The 26,775-nt window shown below is 40.8% G+C and overlaps 1 protein-coding gene and 1 non-coding gene across 2 annotated transcripts in view; both read left to right on the forward strand.

Moving 5' to 3' along the window:
* Nucleotides 1-278: 278 nt before the first annotated feature.
* BICDL1 (BICD family like cargo adaptor 1) overlaps nucleotides 279-26,775 on the forward strand; it is an 80,869-nt gene continuing 54,372 nt past the window's right edge. Inside the window, exons 1-2 of the mRNA XM_052654853.1 lie at nucleotides 279-716; nucleotides 6,336-6,551. Of these exons, the coding sequence (XP_052510813.1) occupies nucleotides 279-716; nucleotides 6,336-6,551 (654 nt within the window). The remainder of the gene's footprint in view (nucleotides 717-6,335; nucleotides 6,552-26,775) is intronic.
* On the forward strand, nucleotides 22,904-22,977 carry TRNAG-CCC (transfer RNA glycine (anticodon CCC)). The gene has a single exon. It is a non-coding gene; the product is annotated as a tRNA-Gly (tRNA).

Below are 26,775 nucleotides of genomic sequence, written 5' to 3' on the forward strand. Positions count from 1 at the left end.
CAGTCTTCCCTTCCTCAGCCTTCCCTTTGCCACCCCCCCCCCTCCTCCTCCCCGACGCTCGCCGAGCAGCTGAGCCCGGGGGCGGGGGGAGGGGGCGCGTGCCGCCGGCGAGGGGGCGGGGCGGGCCGGCGCGCGCCGCGCCCAGGGCTCGCGGAGACCCGAGGGGCGCGTGCCGCGGCGTGAGGCGAGGCGCGGGGCGGCGCGGCGGGGCCCCTCCCCCCTGCAGCCTGGCGCGCGCCGGCCGGGCCGCACCGCTGCGGGCTCGGCGCGCGCGGGCCATGTCCGCCTTCTGCCTGGGCTTGGCCGGCCGCGCTTCAGCACCCGCCGAGCCGGACAGCGCCTGCTGCATGGAGCTGCCCGCCGCGGCCGTGGACGCAGTCGGGAATCCAGCCACCGCCACCGCCGCTGCCCTCATCTCCTTCCCCGGGGGCCGCGGGGAGTTGGAACTGGCGTTAGAGGAGGAGCTGGCGCTGCTGGCGGCTGGGGAACGGCCGTCCGAGCCCGGGGAGCATCCTCAGGCCGAGCCCGGGCCTCCAGCCGAGGCGGCCGGACTGCAGCCGCCGCCCGCCCAGGATCCCGAGCTGCTGTCAGTGATCCGGCAGAAGGAGAAGGATCTGGTCTTGGCGGCCCGACTGGGCAAGGCATTGCTCGAGAGGAATCAGGACATGAGCCGGCAGTACGAACAGATGCACAAGGAACTGACTGATAAGCTGGAGGTGAGGACGTCCCTCCTGGGATAGGTGGGAAGCAGGAGAGGGGGGAGCTCAGGTACCCTCCCACCGACTCTGGGTAGCTTCGGGAGCCAGGCAGTCACCCACCTCACCCCATTCCTTGCTTATCTTGTCTTAACAGAAAACCACCTGGGAGGTGGGTAGCATGGAGGGTTTGGGGTTATCAGACGAGGGCATTCTTTGAACACACCTGGCTTTCTAACCCTGCTCACAGCAAATGGGTCCATGCACGGCCCCAAACGCTGTAGGCCGTTCTATATATGTACTGTACACAGCATCTAAAATAGAGCTTACAGTATGACTAATTTATACAGCACTAAGGTGATGCCTGCACACAGATACTACAGAGTCGGAAAGCATTTAAAATATGCTCCAGGTTTTCAGAGAGGTAGTTAATCGCTAATCAGGGTGTTAGCCTAAAGCTTTTTAGCTTTGGAGTTAAGGGCTTCCACATGCCCTTGTCTTAACTTCCCCTCAGCTCAGAATGGTGGGAAACAAGTGCCCCTAAAGGAGCTTTATATAGCCTTCAGATACTCACGGATTAGGAAATATGGTTCCACTGCAGAAATCAGGTGAGCCTGGGCTCAACATGTGATAGTTGTGATTTGATTTGGACTTCAGTATATATATGTATTTAAACAGTACTTTTGTTTCTGTTCTGGGTCTCACACATGCATTTGGATGGCCAAATGCAACTTGTGAGAACCATATAACTTTAACCATTGTTATAAATACCCCTTAAAATATCTGTAAGATTTCTGCCAATTCTCTGGACCAAAGTCTTTTGCTTCTGTTTTCTTGCCCTTAACTAGAAAAGGGCCTTGAAACTGATACAGGTGGCCACCACTTCTAAAAAAGTTTTTAGAGAGTCTTTTTTTCTTAAGTGAAGATGGGGAGGTGCATCTGTGGCAGTGGCGATGAGCTTATCTTTTTCTGTCTATGCATTTAATATTGTCTCCCAGTTTGGTGGCAGTGAGTTCTTTTTATTCTTGTTACAAGAGAATAGTACAACCCTGAATACGGTTTGAAATTGACCATTGCCTGGTTCCATATCACTGCTACTGGTCAAATGGTCAGAGTGTAGATTCAGAAATTTTTCTCTAGTAAGTATGTCTGTAGTCCAACAACATATCAAAAATAAATAAGAGAGGAAAAAAAGGAAACCAGTGAGTGCCCTGGAGTTCAGTTGGCCTGTTAACTAGGTCTGCCAGTCGGCGAACTCCTGAGATACCTCTCTGAAAAGTGGTTTGTGAAACCTGTATGTAGATTGCCAAAAAGCAACCCAATGAATTGAATTGTTTGATTTTCACTTGAAGTAGACATCTCAGACTAAAAGGGTGTCTTTTTTTTAAAAAGAGATTAGATTACAGACTCTAAATAGAAGTACTACTGCAGAGATGTATGCTTGTGATTTGAAATCCCTTCAGTGAGAGACTTGATTAAAGAGACAGCTGTCTTGAACATCATATCAGTTGGTTTGATGAGTGATAGTTTTCAAGGGTAATCCTGAATATGTAGTTAAACACATCCTGGGTTCCACTTGGAACCTTTATACATGTCTTCACCAAAGGAAAAAGATTTTCCAATTCTGTAACAAGAAAGGTTATACTGTAGAAGAATAAATCACATTTGACTTTTTGCTATTGACTTGATAGACAATATTAAAATAGTTTAAAACTCTTATTAAACTATTTTTAAAAATCTTCACTCCTCTCATGTCAGCATATGAACTCAAGTGTTAAAGGTTTATTTTTAATTTCTGGAAGTTAGTTGCACAACAGTATGAACGGACTCAGGGCTACTGAACTAACGGTACACTTAAAAATGGATAAGGTGATAAATTTTATGTTATGTATGCTATGATCTAAGGCACTAACTTACATTTATATACTTTTTTCTTCAGAGATTTAATCTTTATTTAGTTTTTTAAAAATATGTTTTTAAAGCCCCGGATTCTCTTTTTCCCCCATTCCAGGTAAGAGTGAATTCTCTCTTAATGCAGAGGTAGTCTCTTCCCTAGGTTACATTTTCTTCCCTCTTCCCTAGTCCAATTCTAATGATTCTAGCACTACTTTTTTTTTTTTAAGAGGCAAAACAAGTATGTTGGGACTTCCCTGGTGGCCCAGTGGTTAAGAATCTGCCAGTGCAGGGGTCCAGGTTTGATACTTGGTTGGGGAAGTTCCACATACTGTTCAGTACGGCCAAAAAAAAAAGAATAAATGTTCTTGTTAAACTTTTTTGTTAAAAAAAGGTAAGGTGAAAATGATTACATAATTGGGTAGTAGATTTAGGTAAGCAAATGCAGGAGTCCTTATTTGCATTCAGTGCTTGATCCACTTAAATAGTATTTTTTTTTTCTTTGTATTTTTCAAGAACCATATCCTGGACTTAGGAGAATAATATGCTTTTTTGGTTCGTGGCAGAAGTCCATTTCTCTAACAACCAATTTTAGGTGAGCTAGTGATACTAACTTCTTAGAGTTTTAAATAAACTGTTTTTAGAATGGTTTTAGATTTACAGAAAAATTGGAAAGATGGGACAGAGTTTCCATATGCCCTCCCCCCAGTACTTGCCATAATTAGTAAATCAATACTAATACATTATTATTAGCTATGAGGCTTTCTTGGTAGCTCAGATGGTGAAGACTCTGCCTGCAATACAGGAAACCCGGGTTCCATCCCTGGGTCAGGAAGATCCCCTGGAGAAGGGAATGGCTACCCAGCCCAGTATTCTTGCCTGGAGAATTCCATGGACACAGGAGCCTGGCAGGGTACAATCCCTGGGCTTGCAAAGAGTCCAACACGACTGAGCAACTAACACTTTAACTTTTTCATTTAGTTTAATTAGATTTCTTTCGGCTTTTCTTGCGGCTCAGCTGGTAAAGAATCTGCCTGCAATGCGGGAGACCTGGGTTCGATCCCTGGGTTGGGAAGATCCCCTGGAGAAGGGAAAGTATTCTGGCCTAGAGAATTCCATGGACTGTATAGTCCATGGGATCGCAAAGAGTCAGACACGACTTAGCATGTAGATTTCTTTAGTCTTTGCCAAATGTCTTGTTCTGTTTCATGATACCCTTACATTTAGTTTCTGTATCTTCTTAGTCTCTTTTTTCCTGTATCAATTTCTTAGACTTCTCTTGTTTTTGATGACCTTGACAGTTTTGACATTAACTTTTTTCAATTTCTTATTGAGGTATAATTGACATACAGCATTATATTAGTTTCAGGTGTAGATATTACCTTTTGAAGTACAGTGTAACCCCAAGAAGCAGGGAATAGCATGGACAGAGCCTGACCGCTACACTTTCTGATATTCTTCCTAGAGTTTATTGGTTAATTTAGCACTTCATTGAAAATGTAATTCTAGGAGAAACCTTTCTTTTCTCAGAATAGACAGAAGGCTAAGTTCTGTATGTTCATTAGTAGGAAAGTCTTGATTTTTTTCCCAGAGTGTTGGGAAACCTGGATTAGGAAGAAATGTAAGGACAGAATAGATTGATCAGCGCCACTTGTCCTCAACTCTGCCTCACTTCCTGCATGTGGATTAGATTGTTTTAGTTGCTTAGTTGGGCTGTTCACTAACAGCTGTTTGTGGAATATTTTTAAGTCTCTCTGTTCTTTTAGAACACAAGCCTAATTTATCTGGCCTCTCAGTAATACTGTGATTACTGAGTTCTTGCTGTTGCCTTCTGCTCAGTCTTTTGCATTTTGGAAAAACTCAATAAAACCAAGTATCACAATTTTAGAATTGTAATTACCACTTACTTTTGCATCTCATCTTTCTGAAGTTTGTATAGTGACTAAAACATCCCCATTTTTGGAAGTTTAGCAAAATGAAGGAAGCATAGAACAAAATTTTCATGCTGAGAAGTATAAGTCCATCTCTTGAGAGAAAAATCTTTTTTTAGGCACATCTCAGATGTGGAATAATGAGACTGATTTTCTTGTATAACTATACACTGCCCCTTAAGGCTTTCCAAAAGAGGCATCCTAAAAAATATTTGAAAGGTGAGAACTTGGATAGAATAAGAGTGTAGATTCACAAGGTGAGTCTGAGTACGCTGAAGGAGAAGATGCAATTGCTCATCTTAGCTTGTTGAAACAATCTCAGTGCTTGATAGTCAGCCTGTAGTGCATCACAATTTCCAATAGAACCTAAATAGATGAATGGGTAGATAGACAGATGCCTTCCTAGGCCTCATCCCATTCTTTACTGAATCATAGTCTGGAATTAGTGTTTAGGATATATTTTGAACAATTATACCAGAGATTTTCTGACAGCAAAAGTTGAGGACCATTGCTTTACTTCTCATATGCATCTCATATACTCTGAGGTATTTACTTGGTTTTTTGGTACTTGCTATGCTTTTTTTATTGTTTATTTTTTAAAAAATCTATTTATTTGGCTGCATCAGGCCTTAGTTGCAGCAGGTGGGATCTTTTGTTGTGTTGTGTTGCATGGGCTCTCTAGTTGTGGGACGGGTCAGTCAGTGTGTCATGGAGGCTTAGTCGCTCCGTTCCGAGGCCTGTGGGATCTTAGTTCTTGGACCGGGGATCAAACCCACATCAGCCTGTATTACAAGGTGGATTCTTAACCACTGGACCACCAGTGAAGTCCTCATACCATGCTTTTTAAGTAGGAGAACATACTTGCCTCTAAAAAGAGGCATTTGTATTTATCTTAGAGAAACAAAAAGATGTTCTTATTTCCTTCAACCCCAAAAGAGTTCTTTTCTGTTGTTGCTCCTTCAAACCATCTGTACTTTTCCTGTATACCATTTGTCACACTGTACAACATAATACTTTAATCAACCTCTCACTAGAGTGGAAACCCCATAAATGGAAAGACCAGGTCTCTTTTGCTCAACATTATTTCAATGACTAACCTATAACAGGCACTCAGGAATGAATGAATCAGAAATAAATATGCAAGGATTGTAGGCCATGATTTAATAAAAGTAGGCCTGAACTTGCTTAATGATTTTGAAATGCAGTGCTATATAGAGCAGCAAATATTTATTGAGTTGTGATTTTGAGCATTAAACAGTCAAGTGAGAGAGACCCCAATCCCAGCTCCCAAATGGGAGCATTTGCTAGAACAGACCTTAAGCTGGTTGCAGAATCTCTTCTGTGGCTTCATTTTAAGAAGAAGTGGTTGATCTGGAGGATCTCTGAAGTCCTTTCTGTCTCTGAAAATTCTAAGTGCCTGGTATTATGCCAAGCATAACAGATGACAGCAAAAGAAACTTTCTCAAGGGCTTGCTTTAAGTTGCTTAAATGTATATTTCACTGATTAATAGATGACTTGCTAAATTTCAGGTGAGTTCCTAAGTCTAGAACCCCCATGTCCAAGGACAGGAATAAACATAATAACATTAAGTATTTCAGTAGGAATGGCGTTCTCTTTGTGAAGTTAGCCTTCCCTACTCTGGCTGAAAGGGATATTTTTGCAGCTGTGAAATGGGCAACTTGTCCTACGTGGCAGAGTGTTTTGTTGTGCTTACTGACTAGGAAAAAGAAAAGTTAGAAGAGTGTGAAAAGAGAAAAAAAATTAACGACTCTGGAATTTTTTAACAGTTTAAAAATCCTCTTCATTTTCACCCAGCACTTAGAACAAGAGAAGCACGAACTAAGAAGACGATTTGAGAACCGAGAAGGCGAGTGGGAAGGGCGTGTGTCTGAGCTGGAAAGTGATGTGAAGCAGCTTCAGGATGAGCTGGAGAGGCAGCAGGTTCATCTACGGGAAGCAGATCGAGAGAAAACACGGGCCGTCCAGGAGTTATCAGAACAGAACCAAAGGTTATTGGACCAACTCAGCAGGGTGAGTCACGAGTTAAGAACTTATGGTATTAGAAAAAAAGAATTTGTGGTATAAAATACTAAAAGTTGAAACAGAGCTTCTGTTTAATGTCATCATATATATGGTAAGAGTAGTTCTCTTTTTTGTTGCCTTTCGTATTGATACCGGTAAGTCAAGTGTTTTTCACCTCTGAGAATTTCAACTGGGGTGAACTAGACGCCAGGAGTGAAGACCCTTGCTTGTCACCGGCCAACTGTGAGCTTTTGGCAGTCATTTAACTTGGGAGTCTATCTCATTAATGATTTGATGTTCCTTATAGCTCTACAAGTCTGTGATTCTTTTACCTAGAGAAAGTCTGCCACTGGTAAAATTATATTAATGCATTTAGTTTGGATATTAAATGGTGCCATCTTTAAAAAATAATAAATTTGCCATTTTTCTTTTCTTTTTTTAAAAATTAATTAATTGATCTATGTTTGGCTTCCCTGGGTCTCGGTTGCTGTGCTTGGACTTTCTCCAGTCTCAGCGAGCAGGGGCTACCCTCTAGCTGCAGTGTGCAGGTTTCTCTTGTGGAGCATGGGCTCTAGGTGCCCAGGCTTCAGTAGTTGTGACCCATGGGCTCAGTAGCCATGACATTTGGGCTTAGTTGCTCCATGGCGTGTGTGATCTTCTGGACCAGGGATGGAACCCGTGTACTCTGAATTGGCAGGTGGATTCTTAACCACTGGACCACCAGGAAGGTCCAAATGGTGCCATCTTTAAACTGAAAAGCTTAGGGAAAATTTCTAGAGCAAATGATTTTCATTGTGAATGTACATTTCTTATTATTTAAATATGAAAGGAGGTATGTGTAGCTGTATATATAAAATGTGTTCTCTTTATTTCTACATTAAGTAGAACTTCTTTATTTGTACCTTTATAGTGTGGTGTCATAGAAGTATTAATTAATCAAAGTCAAGATTGTAAAATCAATGCAAAGAAGGAGTATGAGAGCTGAGTAGGTGGAAATCTAACTTAAATACGAGCACACCTTTTAACAAATACAGGAATGTTGTTAATGCCCTGGTCTCTAAAGACACTTACTTTTGAAAATTAAGAGCTGGATTTACTTTTATACCTCGTGCCTTCTTATGTATTGAAAATAAAACGAGTTCAGTTACTTGTTTTAGAGGAAAAAAGAACTTCTACTCTGATCGCATCCCTAAGCACAGATGCTCTTAGGAGAACACTGCCCTTGTCCGCATGCTTAGTGTTTGTTACTTAGGCCTCTGGGAAAGGCTCAGCTAGAGCAGCATGTGAAGTTATTTCACTAGGTTGTATCTTAGTTGCTTCTCATGGGGACCTTGTGCTGTGCTTAGTCGCTCAGTCGTGTCCAACTCTTCGAAACCCCGTGGGCTGTATCCCACCAGGCTCCTCTGTTCATGGGGATTCTCCAGGCAAGAATACTGGAAGGTTGCCATGCCCTCCTCCAGGGGCATGGGGACCCTGAGACTGGTCTAAACCTCGTGCCTCACCAGGAAGTACGAAGTAAATGCTACCACTAGAGAAAGGGAGAGGAAGGAGGAGAGGCAACAGGAGGAGAGGATGGAACCAAGGGCGCCGGGGGCTAGAGAGGGCAGGGGAGAGACCGAAGCGGAGAGATGCCAAAAGCTTGGGAAAGAGCGAGTCACAGGAGCTCTCAGAATGTATGGGAAGGTGAGAGTTCAGGTGGTGGTGGAGCTGCCTGCAAGCTTCTCGCTGGGGAATCAGACTGCCATTTGATTGGCTGGAAAGGAAGGGCTGGACAGTTCTTCAGGAAGTCATTATAGGGCCAGCTCAGGAGCCTTTCAGAGTCAGTTCTAAAACCTTTTTCAGCAACTGGGAAGGGAATCTCTATCCTTTTAAGATTTTATAGGTTTTGAGACTTCATCCATCATTCATGAGAAAATTTTTCAAATCATTGATTTGTGGCTGTGCTGGGTCTTCGCTGCCGCATGGGCTTTCCCTAGTTGTGGCGAGCGGGGGCTACTCTCCACTTGCAGTGCTCAGGCTTCTCACCATGGTGGCTTAGGGCGTGCAGACTGTAGCTGTTACGGCGTGAAGACTTGGTTGCTCTGCAGCATGTGTGATCTTGGTTCTTGAACCAGGAATTGAACCAGTGTTCCCGGCATTGGCCAGGAACCCTGGACAACCAGGGAAGTCCTTTCATTAAAGATTGACCAGGTCAACCTGGCCAGATTGATTTATTTGTTCAAAAACATTTAATACTTATTCTGAATTAATGTTTCTTATGGAGACTTATGAAAGGAAGACGACAAACCAGGACAATTTAAGAGGAAATTATTTATTGGGAGCTGAGTTCATGTTACAAAGTGACATGAGCAGAAGCCGCCTCAAGTCTGCTTTTTGATCCGGTGAAAGATAGGTGGTGGGAGAAAGCAAGTTTAACATAACGTAGGGAGAGCCCTGAACTTAGAATTCGGGTGCGTGTTGAATCTTGACTCTGCTTCTTTACTGGGTGACCTTGTTTATTACTTCCTCTCCTTATCTTTGAAATGGGAGTAAAAAGTTGTATCTAATGCAAGTACTGTTGAAATCGAAATGAGATAATATGTTTAGGTTAAGCAGAATATGAAGTTCAAGAATTTGTTTCGGTGCTGATGGTTATTTTACTAAGGTAGTATTTTTATAGGTGAGACTCCTCTGCCTAATTTTTCCATAGACAATTCTGATAAGTGGTTCCCAGAAGAATATGGGAGGATAGCATTTCCACTAGATCTAGATTCTTGTTGTCTTCTCTGGCCTTGAATGTAGGCCCTTGGTGAGTTTCGTGGCTTTTTTCCTTTCTCTCTTTAAGCAGGCCAAGCCCCTTGGGTTTCCATCAGCAGCCAGTTTAGATTGCATTTTATTATCATTTTATTAACTGAGTATTCAGGAACTAGAGGAGTGGAGTACTTTGAAGTGAATTAAGATTCTCTCAGAACAGGTTAACAACCAGCAAAAGTGGTAGAAGGCCATGCTTGTCTTACAGAGTGAATAATGTGTTTTTATTAGCATGAAATGTATGGTATCTAAAATGTGTTGATATTTCCGTGATGCTTTGTCCAGAGTATTTTTTTTGTTGAAGTATAGTTGATTTATTCTTCCAAAGTATTTTAAAATGTATTTCCTTCGCTGCCATGGCCTCCATGGTTTTTTTTAATGTTTGTTTGTTGAGATAGGATTCATATACCATAATATGTGCCTTTTAACAGTACAATTTCACCATCACCACTCTCTAATTATAGAACATCTCACACCTCTCAAAGGAAGCCTGTGCCCATTAGCAGTTATTCCTCGCTCCTCCTAATCCCCATCCCACGCCCTGACACCTGAAAACCAGTCATCTACTTTTTATCTCGTTGGGTTTGTCTATTCTAGACATTTCATGTAAATAGGATCATACATATGTGGCCTTCTGTGGCTGACTTCTTTCCCTTAGTATAATGTTTTCAAGGTACACCCACACTGTAGTGTGTATCAAAACCTCGTTTTTATGGTTGAAGAATATTCCATTGCATGGATACAACGTATTTTGTTTATTGATTCATTAATAAATGGACATTTGGGTTGTTTCCACTTTTTAGCTTTTATAAATAAGGCTGCCATAAACATTCATATTCAGGTGTTTGTATGACCAAGATTCTTTTCAGCTCTAAAATAGAATGCTATGATATATATCTCATAAGCTTTTGGCCACGTTATGATGATGGAAGGGATGGGAATTGTCCTAATTTTATAGCTGAGAAAAACTGGAGGGACCAAAAGATATGTGGCTTACTTAAGGTTCTTCCAGTTTAAGACTGATGAGGGTTCCTTTGCCTCAGTTTCAAATTTCTGAGGTAGCAATCAAGGTCACAGGCTTTGGAGCCCAGACAGCCCTGGGACCAGATACCAACTATGCTATTTACTAGCTTGGTGAGTATGGGAAAGTTTTTCCACGTTTTAAAATCTTAGTTTTGTCCTCTGTATAATGGAAACAGTAGTATTATTACTATTTTCTGATGTTATGAGGACAGAATGAGGTAATGTATGTACACTCTAACTATGATGTCTAGCATATAGTGAGCGCTCAATAAATGGTAACCATCATATCCTCATCATGAAGATGAGATTTCTGCGTCTAGTCCAATGTTGATTCTCTAATTTGAGAGGATGGAAGAATATGAAGTTTCCCCAGAACTTATCAGCATGTTAAAACTGTTTTGTCTACTAGTCAAATCTCTTTTCAAAAATATTTGTGTAAAATTGACCCTCCTGGGAGTCGAGTTAGGTTTATCCTGTAGCACTTAGTATCGACATTGCTGCGTATATCCTAAGGATACCTTTGTTGTTGTTCAGTCAGTAAGTCATGTCTGATTCTTTGTGACCCTTTCATGGACTGTAGCCCACCAGGCTCCTCGGTCATGGGATTTCCCAGGCAGGAATACTGGAGTGGGTTGCCATTCCTTCTCTAGGGGATCTTCCCAATCCAGAGATTGAACCTGTGTCTCCTGCATTGTAGGTGGATTCTTTACCACTGAGCCACCTGGGAAGCCTTTGTTTCTTCTTTGTAGAAATGTCTAGTTAGGTCTGCTCCCCATTTTTCAGTTGGGTTGTTTGTTTTTTTGTCATTGAGTTGTATAAGCTATTTGTATATTTTGGAAATTAAGCCCCTGTTGGTCACATCATTTGCAAATATTTTCCCCCATTCTATAGGCTGCCTTTTCATTTTCTCTATGGTATGTGTCCATTGCTGTGCAGATTTTTTGGTTTTATTTCCGTTGCCTTGTGAGACTGACCTAAGAAAACATTGGTATAATTTATGTGAGAGAATGTTTGGCCTATGATCTCTTATAGGAGTTTTATGGTGTCATGTCTTATGTTTAGGTCTTTATTTTTGTGTATGTTGAGAGGATATGTTGTAACTTCAGTGATTTACCGGCAAGTGGCCAGCTTTCCCAACACCACTTGCTGAAGAGACTGTTTTTTTCCATTCTATATTCTTGCCTTGTTTGTCGAAGATTAATTGACGGTAGGTACGTGGGTTTATTTCTGGGCTGTACCACATCTTCTTTATCCATTCATCTGTTGATGGACATTTAAGCTGCTTCCATGTCATGGCTATTGTGAACAAGGCTGCTGTGAACATAAAGGTGCATTATCCTTTTGAATTAAACAGTTTTGTCCGGATATATGTCCAAGAGTGGGATTGGTAATTCTAGTTTTAAGGAACTTCCACAGTGTTTTCCTTAGCAGCTGCACCAGTTTACGTTCCCACCAGTGGTGTCGAAGGTTCCCTTTTCTCCACACCTTCTCCAGCCTAGGAATAAATGGAAGGCAGGCTGATGTGACTGTGGTGCCGTTGGCTTAGGAAGATGAGGTCAAAGGGGAGTAGTCAGTGGCCAGATGATGTAGGCCCTTTCCTGCCATGATACAGATTTGGGGTTTTATTCAGTGTGCTGCGAAGCCAGTGATCTGCTTTTGGCAGAGGAGTATCAAGACCTGATCGATAACTATTTAAAAATTTTACTCTAGCTACCTTTGGAGAACGGATTATAGGGGCCAGCAGCAGAAGCTTAGAGGTCAGGGAAGAAGCCACTCTCCAGTGGAGAGTTGATGGTCACTTTGGTTATAGAGGTGATGAGAAGGGTTAGATAGGGTGTATGTTTAGAAGGTAGAACCAGCCAAGAGTTTTGAATGGAACGGACGGATGTGAGAAAGGGAGTTAAGAAAAAAAATGACTCCTGGATTTTCGTCTTGGGCTCCCTACGGAATGGTGGCATCATTAAATTGAGAGACCAAAGGCTAGAGGAAAGGTTGGAATATAAAATCAAATAATTACTGTTGGATGAAGTTTGAGCTACCCTTTGAATATCCATGTTGGTTTCATAGAAGTGGAACAGTGAGAATTCTGTTGTACTGAGGTGAAATACTGCATTAAATTTCCCACAGTCATCTGTGCACTCTCAGGGCCTGAGGCTCTCTTTTATAGTGCCTTCTGTTGACTGTCCCCAAGAAGTTATTCAGAGTGACTGAAGCTGTATTCAGATGAGTTCTCATCCCGTCTAGCCCTGACTTCTACGCTCTATGACCCCCCTCTTCTCGTTTGTCCCCCACACTCTCAGCCGCTAGGAGAACCCCTCTTCTGAGTTGGTGTCTGTGGCATGACATGAGTAGGAGGAAGTTGGTGCAAACAGGTGCTTTGTCTGTCTTCTGCCTATTCTAAGCTGTATTCCTCAGTCTGCCTCTAATGTCTTATCCACACACAAAGAAGGTAGGCTGCACAGTAGCTGGAGCTAATCTTCCTGAAAAGACTAATTTTCCCCTGAAGAGTAAACAGATCCCTGTCCTTTAAACAGCTCATTTGGGATTAGCAGCTCTGCATCCGTGTACTTTTTGAAGCAAATTTCTCCCAGATTTCTTTCTCAGGGTTAAAGGCTTTAAAATCGTGACTGTTGTGGCTCTGCCTGGTGACACACAACCATGCTTGTTTCTAGAACACTTTACAGTGAACACTTTACAGATGAACAGCTGCTCATCAAAAGTAGTTTTAATTATTGAATGGGCTTTTGGGAGTAGGGGCCTGTATTTTACTTGTCTTCTTCTTAGAGTCTGTTTCATTTACCGGTTTTGTGTTGTATAAAAAAAAGACATGGCAGTTTTTAGTCAGCTTATCCATGAAAGAAGTTTTGAAGACAAAATTATTTCCCAACCAGACAACAGTAATTCAGACTTCCAGAAGGACACATATGGGACCTCCTCAGGTCTCATTACCACTCTGTGATGAAACTGATAGCAGTTATTCTTTATTTGACAGATAAGGAAACTGATCATCGGAAGTTCAGTGAATTGCTCAAGGCTTTAAAGTGGTTATGGATTAACTAGTGATGTTAAGATTGGTTTTTGTACTTTTTCTAGGAGAGGTGGTCAATCAGAAACAAAACCCTTTTCACATGTATTTCCATCTCACTGGCTTGTTTTTATTGTTGCTGTTGATATTTGCTGTATGTTGTTTTGGATGCCCCGTAACTTCAGAGTCACTGAGTAAAATGAATCCAGAGGTTTAGGGTCCACTTTCAGCAGGTTGTGTTTATCAAGGAGGTACTATGAAGATTGAGAAGGATTTGTTAAGAGGCTCGCTTCAGCTAGAAAAGAAAAGAGGTTTTTGCCTATAGGAGCTCTCTGTGAAGACAGCATTTTCAGCTTTTTCCAGATTGGTACTATTGCTAATTAGTAGGTTAAACACATTAAGGTGGTAATCGCTTGTTCGTTCAGCATATGGGTGTTCTTAATGGGTAGATTCGTATCTTGATTATTTGAGACTGATCTTAATTATTTATCCAGAGAGAACTGTGCCTGATTCAGGAATCTTAGGTTGATTCTGTTAGTTACAACTATATCGTGTTTTGATTATCTTTTTCAAAAGAGGAGAGCCAGAGGTTCTGGCACGTTAAGTCTAAGTTTGGGGTGTTGCCAGGCCCAAGATTTAGATGAATCACTGTGGGAGTAGGTTTTCTTAATGCTGCTAGATTTGACTTAGTACGTTGGTAGTCAGCTTTTTTTTTTAACCTGGGTTCCCTTGGTCTCTGTAGACAGATAAGTGTGTTGTGTTGGAGTGATGGAAACAGAGTTAAATGAGCTGCCCCTGCCTGATGTGAGGTGAGGCCTCTAAGTTTTATACCTGGCAAATGATTGCAGGTGATAGTAAGGTTGGCCTTTACTGGCAGAGAAAACAAAAAATGGCCACAAACTATGCACTCTTTTGTTACCTGTGCTGGCTGACCCACAGGTCTGGTCCCTAAATATTGTTGCCTTGAAAAATAATGTATCTGTATTCAGTGAGTAAACATAATCAGCAGAAAAGCTGATAATGTTTTAACTGTGACAGTGTCTTCTCCATTGTTCTTCATTGGCGTCCAGGACAATGATCCAGTATTCTCATAATTTTTAGAACTGAAAAAGAACTTCCAGTCTAGCTGGACTAGACTAGAAAATGTTTGTAAAACGTCGTTTTGGAGATTCCTCAAATTTGACTGTTTTTAAGATTTTGTCACACTTTGCAGAGTCATTACCAGAATACACATCATGTGCTCTCTAAGATGAACACCACATTAAATGAGTGAAAGACCATTGGTGTCTCAGGTTGTTCTGCCAGCTTACCTTGCCTTTGTGCCCTCTCCGTTAACTGAATAATATGACACTGTTGTAAGATGAACTGTGTAGAAACTGGTAGCATTTGTAACTACTTCAGTGCTTTAAAATAAAAGCTGAATCCACAATTACATTGATACGGAGTAAAGCTAGTACTATCATCCTTATCCTCCAATTTAAAATTTTTTAAAGACCTAGTTATTTTTAATGATCTTTTAAATCTTAGTTAAATTTATAAAATATTTCATATTGATAAGAGGTTACCCTTATCTGTATCTGTTTATCGAGGCTTCTTATAAGATTGTATATGGGACGGCATATGGAGAGGGGGGAAACCCACTCCCACACCACGCTCGTAACTTGGACAGCCATTGGTTTAGATCAGTGGTTCTCAAACTGTGATCAGAGGAGCCATAGGTTTCCAAGAGGTACCTCAGAATAGTTTGAAGGAAGGAAGAGCTGAAAGGGACATTTCGCTGGTGGATTCCTGTCCCCTCCTCCATTTCCATTTCAATCTGAGTGGTTTTATGTTTCATGTATTAAAGTTCTGCTTAATATTTTACTTGTAAAAAATGTTTTTTCACCTGTATATTATAACATGATTTGTAACTCACTAATCCATTAGTAAGTAGTTAAGGAAGCTGAGTGGGTTGGCAGACCATTGTAACAGTGCCATGTATACCATTTTGTTCCAAATAGAGAAACTGTTGGTCTTTTGTACTCAGGCAATATCTCTGATAATCACAGATTTGAATAAATTCCTTTGAAGCTATAACCTGGAATAGAATTTCCAAAGAAAAAGGATATGTTTTTCAAATTGCTCTAGGGTAGTATGGTGGTTTAGTTTCTAAGTTGTGTCGGACTCTTGGGACCCCATGGACTGTAGCCTGCCAGGCTCCTCTGTCCATGGAATTCTCCAAGCAAGAATACTGGAGTGGGTTGCTATTTCCTTCTCCAGGGGATCTTCCCAACCGGGGGATCAAACACAGGTCTTCTGCATTGCAGGCAGATTCTTTACTGACTGAGCTATGACACACATTCATTTTTATATTAAATAGGGTAACATTAACTGTTATAATAGATTAACCCTAAGATCCCAGTGGTTTTTTTTTTTTTCCTTCTGATAAAACCCAAATGATGTTCCTCTTTAGACATGAACGAAAAAAAAAAAAAAAGGAATTCTCCTTTAATGGAAAGGGTTGGCATGGAAGACAGAAGACCTCAGTTCTAGCCCATGCTCTGTCACTAACTTTCTGAGCTTAAAAAAAATTTCACTCTGGGTCTCAGACTGTGACTGTAAAATGAGGGATTGAACTAGATGTTTCTTCCACTCTCTAAATATCCATGTATATAGATATTTATGTGATCTCTATTGAAAAGAAAATGCCTAAGGGAAACATTCTCACATTTATGTGGTATATGGGGAATCTGGGAGCTTTGTAATGTTGCCTTCTTTACATATAGAACACATCCATCCTTCTCTGAGACCAGGGATGGTTTCTCCTCTCAACAAAATTCATTGCCTCTGTATAATGAGAGATAGAGGTTGAAATGATTGGTGCCACTACAAAATGCATTTTCCATTCTGGTCATGACGTGTAAGGTACTTTCCATGCACACAACTGATACTATAGGCAGTGAGGAGGTGTTTACATGCTTTTCCTGTTTAAAATTAAGCAGCATGGTACAAGTTGCTTTTTTAAAAAGAAGCCTGACATTCCCAGTTCTCTACAGATCTGTCAGATTTTCCACACTGCCCTAGTATTATTAGTTGCATTCAGTGTTGCATGTTTATCATTTGCTGAACTGGAAGAATTCCCCCTACACACACCTCTCGTCATCAGTTGCTAGGTTACAGCTTTTTACGTGGTCCCAGTCTGGTGATGTTTCTATGGATACCAGTCATTCTTTCCACTATGACATTGCTGTGGTCAGGCTCAGAGTGCAGGGAAGACGTAACCATGATGTCACAGGTGTTTTAGCATATGGCCTTCTCTCTAGATTCATGATAAGACTTAAGTAATAGATGTCAGTTTTGTATTTTCTAATATTATATAAATTAAGGAAGTGAGGTATTAACTGAATTTGGGATATACCTCATCACTTAAGATCTTTATTCCATAATAATTTCACAGAAATAAAACTAACAAAGTTATAAACTGTGCACAGAAGACCTTCTGTTCTCGCTCATGCTCCACACAGCCTCTTCCCTCCTAAGGGAGAGCTGCCGACAGAGGATAAACATTAACTTGTCCTCAAAGGTTAGGGGCACTGACCTGTGATGCTCTTTCTCAGACTCAGTTTATCTAAATGATAAAGCCTGAGGTCTATATTTTTTTGCCATTTAATCTCACAATGATGATGTTTGTTTTCCTGCTGGGCTTTAGACAGTATGAAGGCAGAGACTGTGTCTTTAACTGATTTTTATCCCAGCAGTGCTTGGTATAGTGCCACATACAAGGCCACAATCCTGAAAAGGTTTATTGATCTGAAAACTGAAAGCATAGGTAGTTACCACTTTGACTTCAGATTTCTAGAATAATGTTTTAAGATGGTGAGAATTCCTTCTTACTACAATTTTGAAGGTCAGGCTTAACCCGTTGCTTAGCTTCTACTGTATGATTCTTTGATCTTACACTTGAGGAAACAATTAGGGCCTTAAGAGGACGTGACTCATCTAAGGTCACAGAGCAAGAAAAGCTGTGGTTTATGCACATGTGTGTTATAAAAAGTCTGTAAAACACAGAGTTTAAACTCTGCAGTAAAATTGATTCTCTTTACTTATGCAGTAGTGTTTTCTTTTATGCAGTCTGTATACAGACAGATTATTGAAAAGGAACTTCAGTGTTTAATAGGAACTCTACAGAAAGCATACCAGTTTTTATTTAGAGTCGATTCAAAGCCTTGCAGTCTATTTAAATATTTGACTTATTCTTCAAAAACCAGATTGAAGTTGAGCATAGCATAGGATTGAGGCCAGTTTTTCAAAATTAACATCCTATTTAAAAACTGGCAGAAATGAATTAAAAAGTCATTCCTTAAAGTGAAAGGAATTTATTTGCCAAATAGAATCCTTTGGGGAAAAACAAAGTGAATGAAAAAATGTGTCTTCTGAAACACAGACTGCCAAAGATGTTAGTAACGGACTCTAACTGCCAGTGGGAGAGAGAGACAGATCCCAAAAGCATTGGAAAAAATGACAAAGCAGAAGCTCTCAAGAGATGAATTGTAATTCAGCATGAACCTCCCCTCCTTCCTGGGATCAAAGAATCTGCCCCCTCCTTTCTATACTGCCACATCCTTTGTTGAACTTTAGGCAGTAATCACACCTTTATCTTGCATTTCTGCTCTGCCCCTTAATTTTTTCCTTTTATCAGATTACCTTCTTCCATGGAAGTTCTGAATAACTCATTGCCTTCTGGGAACTCCCCTTTGCCAACTATATAAAGTTGAGGCTCCTTGGCATGGCATTCGAGCCCTGTACCATCTGGACCTACACGTTTCCAGCCTCATCTCCCATTCCCTCTCTATGCCCTGTGCCTTGACTGGACTAGCGTGTTTCCTGAGAATGCCCTGTGCTTTCCCACCTCACACTCTCCTCCCGTTGCCACCTGTTGGAATTTCCCCAGGCCTTAAGGCCAAACTGAGTCACTGCTTCCTTCATAAGGCCTTTGCTGTTCGTTCCTCACCTGTTTTAATCTCTCCTCCTACTGACCACCAAGAGCACTTTAGCACTTCTGTCACTTCTTTTTTGTCGTCTGTTCCGGTTCATTCATGTCCTTGATTCTGTTGAGTCGAGGGCTGTGTGTTCAGGGCATCTCCTGCAGGAGGCCGAGCACCTTGATGAAATAGAATGAGTATAAGACAACATTCACAAGTCAAATAGGCATATACTACTTAGTTCTGTGGTTCAAGTGTATAGTAAATATAACTCTTACTAAAAATTTTTACCCAGAGAATTTCTGTTTTACTTCGTTTACGCACCCTCACTCTTGCTGAATTCCTTCCCTATTGTCTATATCGCTGGTTCCCAGTCTTTCAGTATGATGACCCTCCTCTTTTACAACTCTAATCCAGTGACCTTCTACAATATTTTTGAATAACCTTTTTGAGATATAGGGCTTCCCTGATAGCTCAGTTGGCAAAGAATTCGCCTGCAGTGCTAGAGACCCTTGTTCGATTCCTGGGTCAGAAAGATTCGCTGGAGAAGGGAGAGGCTGCCCACTCCAGTGTTCTTGGGCTTCCCTAGTGGCTCAGTGGTAAAGAATCCGCCTGCAATGCGGGAGACCTGGGTTCTGATTCCAGGGTTAGGAAGATACCATGGAAAAGGGAAAGGCTACCCACGCCAGTATTCTGGCCTGGAGAATTTCATGGACTGTATATCCAACTCTCGAAAAGAGTTGGATACGACTGAGTGACTTTCACTTTCATTGATGTATAATTTACAGTGTAAAATTCACTCATTGTAAGTATAAACTTCAGTTATTTTTAGCAGATTTACAGAATTGTGCCACCATCACTGTGATCTGGTTTTAGAACATGTCTATACCCCTGCCCCCGCAAAAGTTTTCTCCTGACCTTTTGCAGTTGGTTACCACCCCCACTCCCATTCCCCCCCTCAGCCCCAGGCAAACACTAATCTGCTTTTGATCTGTCCTGATAACCTTTCCTGGATATTTTGTATAAATAGAATCAGACAGCAGGTAGTTTTTGTGTCTGGCTCTTTAGCATAATGTCTGTGAGGTTCACTATCATTGTACCACATATCAGTAGTTAGTTCCTTTTTACTGCTGAATAGTATTCAATTGTATGATTATACTATATTTTGTTTATTGGTTCATCAGTTGATAGATCTTTGTATTGTTTCTAGTTTTCAACCATTATGAATAGTGCTGCTTTGATCATGAATTTGATTCATGTATAAGTCTTTGTGTGGATGTTTGTTTCATTTCTCTTGAGTGGAATTATTATGATATATCTCTGTGTAACTTTTTAAGTAACTGCCAAACTGCTTTTCAAAGAGGCGTGTATAATTTTATATTCCCACAAGCAGTGCCTGAGAGTTCCAGTTTCAACACAGGAGGACCCCTTCTTAATATTTTTTAAAATTGTATGCTCTCACATGATAGTAGAGTTTATTTTAGTATCTGCAGGTCGCTAAAAAGAGTAAAAATGATACAGAATTAGTGATACTTCTAGAAGGATATATATATATTCTCTTATCACAACAGCATTTAATGACATGAGGTATTTTGTCTATAGGCAGTGCTTTGTGTGCACTGGAATAGCAATTCGGTGCCCCCAGGATCACAGTTGGGTGTTACTCGTCCAGATGACTTGTTTAGTAATAAATGTAAGCTATCTTTTTTTATCCATCTTCTGTAAAATAGAGACCTATTTCATAAAGTTGTTTAGAAACTAAAACATTTGGCTCATAACAGGTACTCAATTAGTGACAGCTGTTACTGCTGGGGATCGTGTGACTTGTAGAGCATAGGCTTTGGAGCCTTACGGGTGAGAATTCTAACTTTCCTGAACCAGGCTAGAGAAATAGCAATCTCTCCTTTAATCAAAGTGCCTTTGAATGGAGACTGTAAATTCTTAGAAACACTGCTTTTCATGCTTATTCCTTGCTGACTTCAAAATGCTGTTTGTTGTCTATCCATTTCGTTTGGTCTCATCATTTTTGGATTGGAACCTTCTCACTCCTACCCTCCATTTATCAAAGTCGCTTAGTGAATCCTATTCTTGTATGCTAAAGCTAATTCTCATCCCTGATTGCACGTAAGGATCACCCAGGCAGCTTTTGCACTGAATTCTGATTCTTGGGTCTCACCCCCCAGAGATTCTTATTTAGCTGCTCTGGGATGTGACTTGTGCGTCACGAGTTTTTTTTTTTTTTTTTTTTTTAAGCAGGTGATTATAGTGTGTAACCAAGGATGAGAATTACTATTTCTGATATGAAACTAGGATTGGTAACAGCTGTTCTTGCCTACTTGATTATCAGCAGCCAGTGTTACAAGTTTCTTAATTCCTTCATCAGTAAAGGCATTAAGCAGAATAGAGTCTCTGGGATACCCTGTTAGAATGACACAAAGCCGCTGGAGGAACCTCTCAGATAAGCACTTTCTTCCACCTCAGTGGTACAGTCAGTGTCTGAAAGGTGGTGTGGAATGAAAGCAAAAACTAAGCCATGCTGCAGTTAGGGCGTGTTTCATCCGTCATCACCCCTTCTAGGAGACAATGTGGCATAGTGAGGTGGATTCAGGGTTTGGTACTAGATGAGTCTGGGTTTACTTTGTTTCTGTTGATTACTAGCTGTGTTGACTGAGATTCAGGGTTTGCAACTGCACATTTTTCTCATGTGGACAAAAAATAGGGATTATTAAAAACATAGCTAGAATCATACTATACACCTTACAAGATTGTTAGGATACTTCCTGGCTTATTAAAGAGCAGTGTATGTGTTGATACAACTCATGCTAAAGACTGTCTTTGACTCGTTTATATCTCTGGTGCCAATCACAGTGCCCTTAAAGCTCAGAAATCTATAAAATTTGATGATGATATAGAAAACAAAATTTGGTTTTATAAATCGATCTGTTTTCTCAGGTAAATAATTAAGACAGATGTGGCATTCTAAAATTAGTGCTCAGCAAATAAATGTTGCTACACATTACTTTAATGGCAATATCCCTTCATTTTTGCTTAATGTGATTCATGGTCAGAGTCATGCAATGTCATATAATGCAGGGACAAAACAGTAGCACTTCAGTATTTAGCAGGAGATGGCTTTAACAGTTACAGCATGCGTGAGATGAGCAAGAGAATGGGTATGAGGACTGCTGTGAAGAAGAATCAGGCAAGGAGTTAGTATCAGAAAAATCAGACATGAGGACAGATAGATAAACATAAATCAGAAGATACAAGACAAGTGAAGTTCATCATGTATTTTTTTTCCTAGCTCTTTCTGCAGAAGAACCTAAATTAATCAAATGCTAGTAGTAATGAGTACCCCTAATGCACAGATTTTACTTCCTATATCATTCCCCACTAGAAGGAACCAGGGCTTCTTGGAGAAAAAGAGAAATTCCAAGTCTGGAGTAGGAACTCAACAGGGTAAGCCTGAGAAATCATTTTGTGCTAGAAACAAGAAAGCTTTGCAGAATCTAATGGAATAATTATATGTGTGAAGTGAAGTCACTCAGTCGTGTCCGACTCTTTGTGACCCCGTGGACTGTAGCCCGCCAGGCTCCTCTGTCCGTGGGATTCTCCAGGCAAGAATACTGGAGTGGGTTGCTATTTCCTTCTCCAGGGGATCTTCCCAACCCAGGGATTGAACCCATGTCTCCTGCATTTCAAGCAGACGCTTTATCCTCTGAGCCACCAGGGAAGCCCCAATTATATGTGTACTTCAGTTTAAATCAAACAAGCGAATGGAGTTGTGTCAAAGGACACTGAAGGCAGTTTGAAAGGACCTGCACTGGCTGAAGTTGCGACAGAGCATCAGGGAGAATAATGGCTGCAGTTGATTTATTCGCATGAATATGTAAAAATCCATGAGTCCTCAGAAAAGAGAAGCTTCCCCCATCCCACAATTGACCGTCTTAAAAATTACTCTAATATCAGCTGCTTACTTTAAGTACTGATAGAAGGAAATAACTGACCATTTTTCTGGTAGCAACTGTTTTAAGGTAACTGAATAACTCTAGGTAAAGAGGGTATGCTCTTTTTTTATGTAAGAATGCCAGCTAGTATTTGGAGAAGTAATGATATAATTAGTGAATCACCATTTCAACTCCTAATAAAATATCTGATCCAGGCAAAAACCATCTACATATGATAATTATTAGGTGAAAGGTAGATGGAGAACTGGAAATATCACCCCACAAGATTATTTGGTTATTTCAAGGGGAAAAACATAGCTTTACAACAGAAGTATTGCATTTTTAAAGAATTGTTAGAACAAGACAGAAATAAACCAGGAAGCAAAAAAGAGTATATGACAGAGGTAGTAAGTGGCGCACAAAGCTTAAAGTATTTCCTGTCTGGACCTTTAAGGAAAATTTGCCAGCCCTATCTTAGAGGAGCAAGTTAATTGATTTTATGAGGAAGTGATTAGACAAATCCAAACTGATAAACTTTGCCATATACCTGAAATGAACACAACATTGTAAATCAACTATACCCCAAAATTAAAGATAAAATAAAAAATAGGGACTTCCCTGGTGGTCCAGTGGCTAAGACTCTGCACTCCCAATGCAGGGGGCCCCGGGTTTGATCCCTGGTCAGGGAACTAGATCCCATATCCTGCAACTAAAGATTGAAGAACCCGCATGCCCAGCACAGCCAAATAAATACTTAAAAAATAAAGTTTAAAAAAAAAAAAAAAAAGCATGAGGAAAAAAAAACGAAAAAAGATTAAAAGAGACTTGAGGTTTATTCCTAGGTATTTTGTTGTTGTTGCAGTAGTAAATGTTTTCTTAATTTCTCTTTCTGATCTTTGTTTTTTTTACTGCATAGCAATGCAAGAGATTTCTGTGTATTAATTTTGTATCCTGTGACTTTACTAAATTCATTGATTAGCTCTAGTAGTTCTCTGGTGGCATCTTTAGAATTTCTATGTACAGTATCATGTCATCTACAAACAGTGACAGCTTTACTTCTTTTCCAATTTGGATTCCTTAGATTTCCATAGTGTTCTCCAGAGTGACTGCACCAATTACATTCCCACCAACAGTGTAGGAGGGTTCCCTTTCCTGTACATCCTCTCCAGCATTTATTGTTCGTGAGTTTCTGATGATGACCTTTCTGACCAGTGTAAGGTGATACCTCTGGTACTACCTTGTACTACCTCACTGTAGTTTTGATTTGCATTGATTTGATAATTAGCGATGTTGAGCTTCTTTTCATGTGCTTTTTGGCTGTCTGTCTTCTTTGGAGAAATGTCTATTTGGATCTTCTGCCCATTTTTTTATTGGGTTATTAGGTTTTTACACTTAGATTTGCATGAGCTGTTTGTATGTTTTAGAGATTAATCCCTTATCACTCTCTTCACTTGCGAATAATACCCTCCAGGTTCATTTATGTTGTTGCAAATGGGGAAATTTCATTCTTTTTTATGACTGAGTGGTATTGCTGTGTGCACGTGTGTATCTATCACATCATCTTTATCCGTTAGTCTTTTGACAGAATGATTCTTGCCAGTACCAGTGTCCATGGGGTAGAACAAGCTCCCAAAATGGCTGCCACCAGTGTCTGTCCCCACTGTGAGCTGCAGTTGCCCCCTGCCTCTTGGGGGACTCCACAAGTTCAGCAGGTGTGTCTGGCTCAGGCTCCTTTCAAATTGCTGCATCTGCCTTGGGTCCTGGAGCAGGTGGGATTCTATGTGCACCCTTTAAGACTGGAGCCTCTATTTCCCACAGCCCTCTGGGTCCCCTAAAAGTAAACCCCACTGGCCTTCAAAGCCAAACATCCTGGGGACTCATCTTCCTGGCGCAGGACCCCCAGGCTGGAGAGCCTGACGTGGGGCTCAGACCCCTCGCTCTTGGGGAGAACCTCTGAAACTGTAGTTACTCTCCCGTTTGTGGGTCACCCGCTCGATGGTTTGGGTCTTAGCTATATTTCCACTCTGCCCCTCCTACTCACCTTCTTGTGGTTCCTTCTTACCTTTAGCTGTGAAAGGTCTTTTCTGGAAGGTTCAGGTCTTTTTCTCATCAATAGGTTCTCTCTGAATAGTTGTGATTTTAGTGTGCTTATAAAGGAGGTGAGCTCAGGTCTTACTCCTCTGTCTTCTTGGAATTCTTCCTGGCCATTGACAGTTTTTTCCTAAAGATTTATTTATTTTTGTGACTGCTGCTGTGTGCAGGCTTTCTTTAGTTGCGGTGCGCAGGCTTCTTGTGGTGGCTTCTCTTGTTGCAGAGGATGGGCTCTAGGGCGTGTGGGCTCAGTAGGCGTGGAGTCTTCCTGGACCAGGGATTGAACCCATGTTCCCTGCGTTGGCAGGCAGATTCTTAACCACTGGACCAGGGAATTCCCCTGGCCATTGGCAGCTGTTATTTAACTTAGTTTTTAATTATTACAAAAGCAGTGCATGTAACCTGAAGAAAATTAGAAAATAGAGATAAGTGGAATAATGAAAAAATAAAAACATCACATGTCCACCTTCCAGAGAGCACCATTGTAATAGCTTAGTGTAAATCTTTAGGAACCTTTTGCTAGGTATATGTAAATTTCATCTATACTTTTTTAAACCAAATCATATGCTGCATGTATTGTTTTGTAACCTCCTTTTTAAATTAATGACCTATGCCTTTTTACTGCAGTAACTTTTCTTTATCTTAACTTCAAGCTCATATTCAGATTTTCCCAATTAATCTCCAAAGATGTTCTTTTACTCTTGGTTTGCAAATCAGGATCCAATCCAGGATCATGCATTATGTTTGTTCTAATATGTCTGGTCCCTTAAGTGTTATTCTAGTGCAATTCCTCTTTTCCACTGACATGTTGAAGAAACTGGGCCAGTTGTCCTGTAGAAAATTTCAGCCTCTGAATGTGTCTGGTTGCTTCCTCATAATGACATTTAAATCATTCTTCTATTCCCTGGCATATCCTACTAACTGGAGGTTATGTATTGCAGCTTGCTGGATTCAAATCAAACATTTTTTACTAGAAGATGTGCACTTACGATGATAATGTGAGATCCCCTGTTATTCAGTTTTGTTGTCTCACTTTTGACATGACATGTAATCTGTGGAGTTTTCAGGCATTGACTTTTTCTTTATTAAATTTTTATTTGTATGGAGTATAGTCAATTAATAATGTTGTGAAAGTTTCAGGTGGATAGCAGAGGGACTCAACCATCCACGTACATGTATCCATTCTCCCCCAAACTCCCCTCCCATCCAGCCTGCCTCATAACATTGATCAAAGTTCCTTGTGCTATATAGTAGGACCTTGTTGGTTAACCATTTTGAATATAGCAGTGTGTACATGTCCATCCCAAACTCCCTAACTATCCCTTCCCCCCATCCTTACCCTTGGCAACCATAAGTTTGTTCTCTAGGTCTGTGAGTCTGTTTCTGTTGTGTAAGGTAAGTTCGTTTGTATCATGACTTTTTAGATTCTGTGTGTAAGGGATGTCATGTGTTGTTTCTGCTTCTCGGTCTGACTTCACTCAGTATGACAGTCTCTAGGTCCATTCGTGTTGCTGCAGATGACATTATTTCATTCTTTCTAATGTCTGTGTAATATTCCATTGTATGTATGTACCACATCTTCTTTATTTCTCTGTTGATGGACATTTAGGTTGCTTCCGTGTCTTGGCTATTATAAACAGTCAGGCATTGACTTTTGAAAGATTCTGCTTTCCACACCACCAAATACTGGAACACAGTTTCTCATCCTTTGTGGTCACTGAGCATTTTGACGAAAATAGCACATCACCAACTAAATTTTCAAATGTTTCCTGTGGTTTCCTTTGGCCATACGGTTTTGGTTCATATAACCTAGTGTTGTGATGTTGGAAAATGAACCAATATTACTTTTAAACTAACATAAATTGTATTTTATCTCTAAAAATGAGATTAGGAAGACTTTAACCATAATGAATAAGATTGCCTGACAAACCAAGAATTGTCTTTTAATGAGTACAGGTTTGGGAACATGTGAAATACAATCAAGGCATAAAGTTTTGATACTAGAGTTAACTAAACACAGAGGGGTTTGAGAGCTGCAGCCTTGTGGTGGGTCTCCTTCCCTGGAGTGGGAATGCTGGGCTGGAACAGAAGTTTCTGGTTCTGGGCAATTGATCCCTAGAGAGACCACGACATGTGACTCTAGTTGGCATATAAGGACATCCATGAAACTCCCAAACTAGAATTTGGCTTCACATGCAAATTTCTTTGAAAGGACTCAGGGGTCAGCAAACTTTTCATTTATTATCTCATCATTGCTGGTGATCAGGAATCAGCCTGGCTTAACTGAGCTCCATGCTCTAGGTCTTACAAGCCCCAGCATAAGCACACCCCACCCTCCGTACAGAGCAGCCATTCCCCAGACTTTGGTGGTGATCGTTCCTTACCTTTACTTTCTT

The sequence above is a fragment of the Budorcas taxicolor genome, chromosome 17, assembly GCF_023091745.1.
Source record: "Budorcas taxicolor isolate Tak-1 chromosome 17, Takin1.1, whole genome shotgun sequence".
Taxonomy (NCBI): domain Eukaryota; kingdom Metazoa; phylum Chordata; class Mammalia; order Artiodactyla; family Bovidae; genus Budorcas; species Budorcas taxicolor.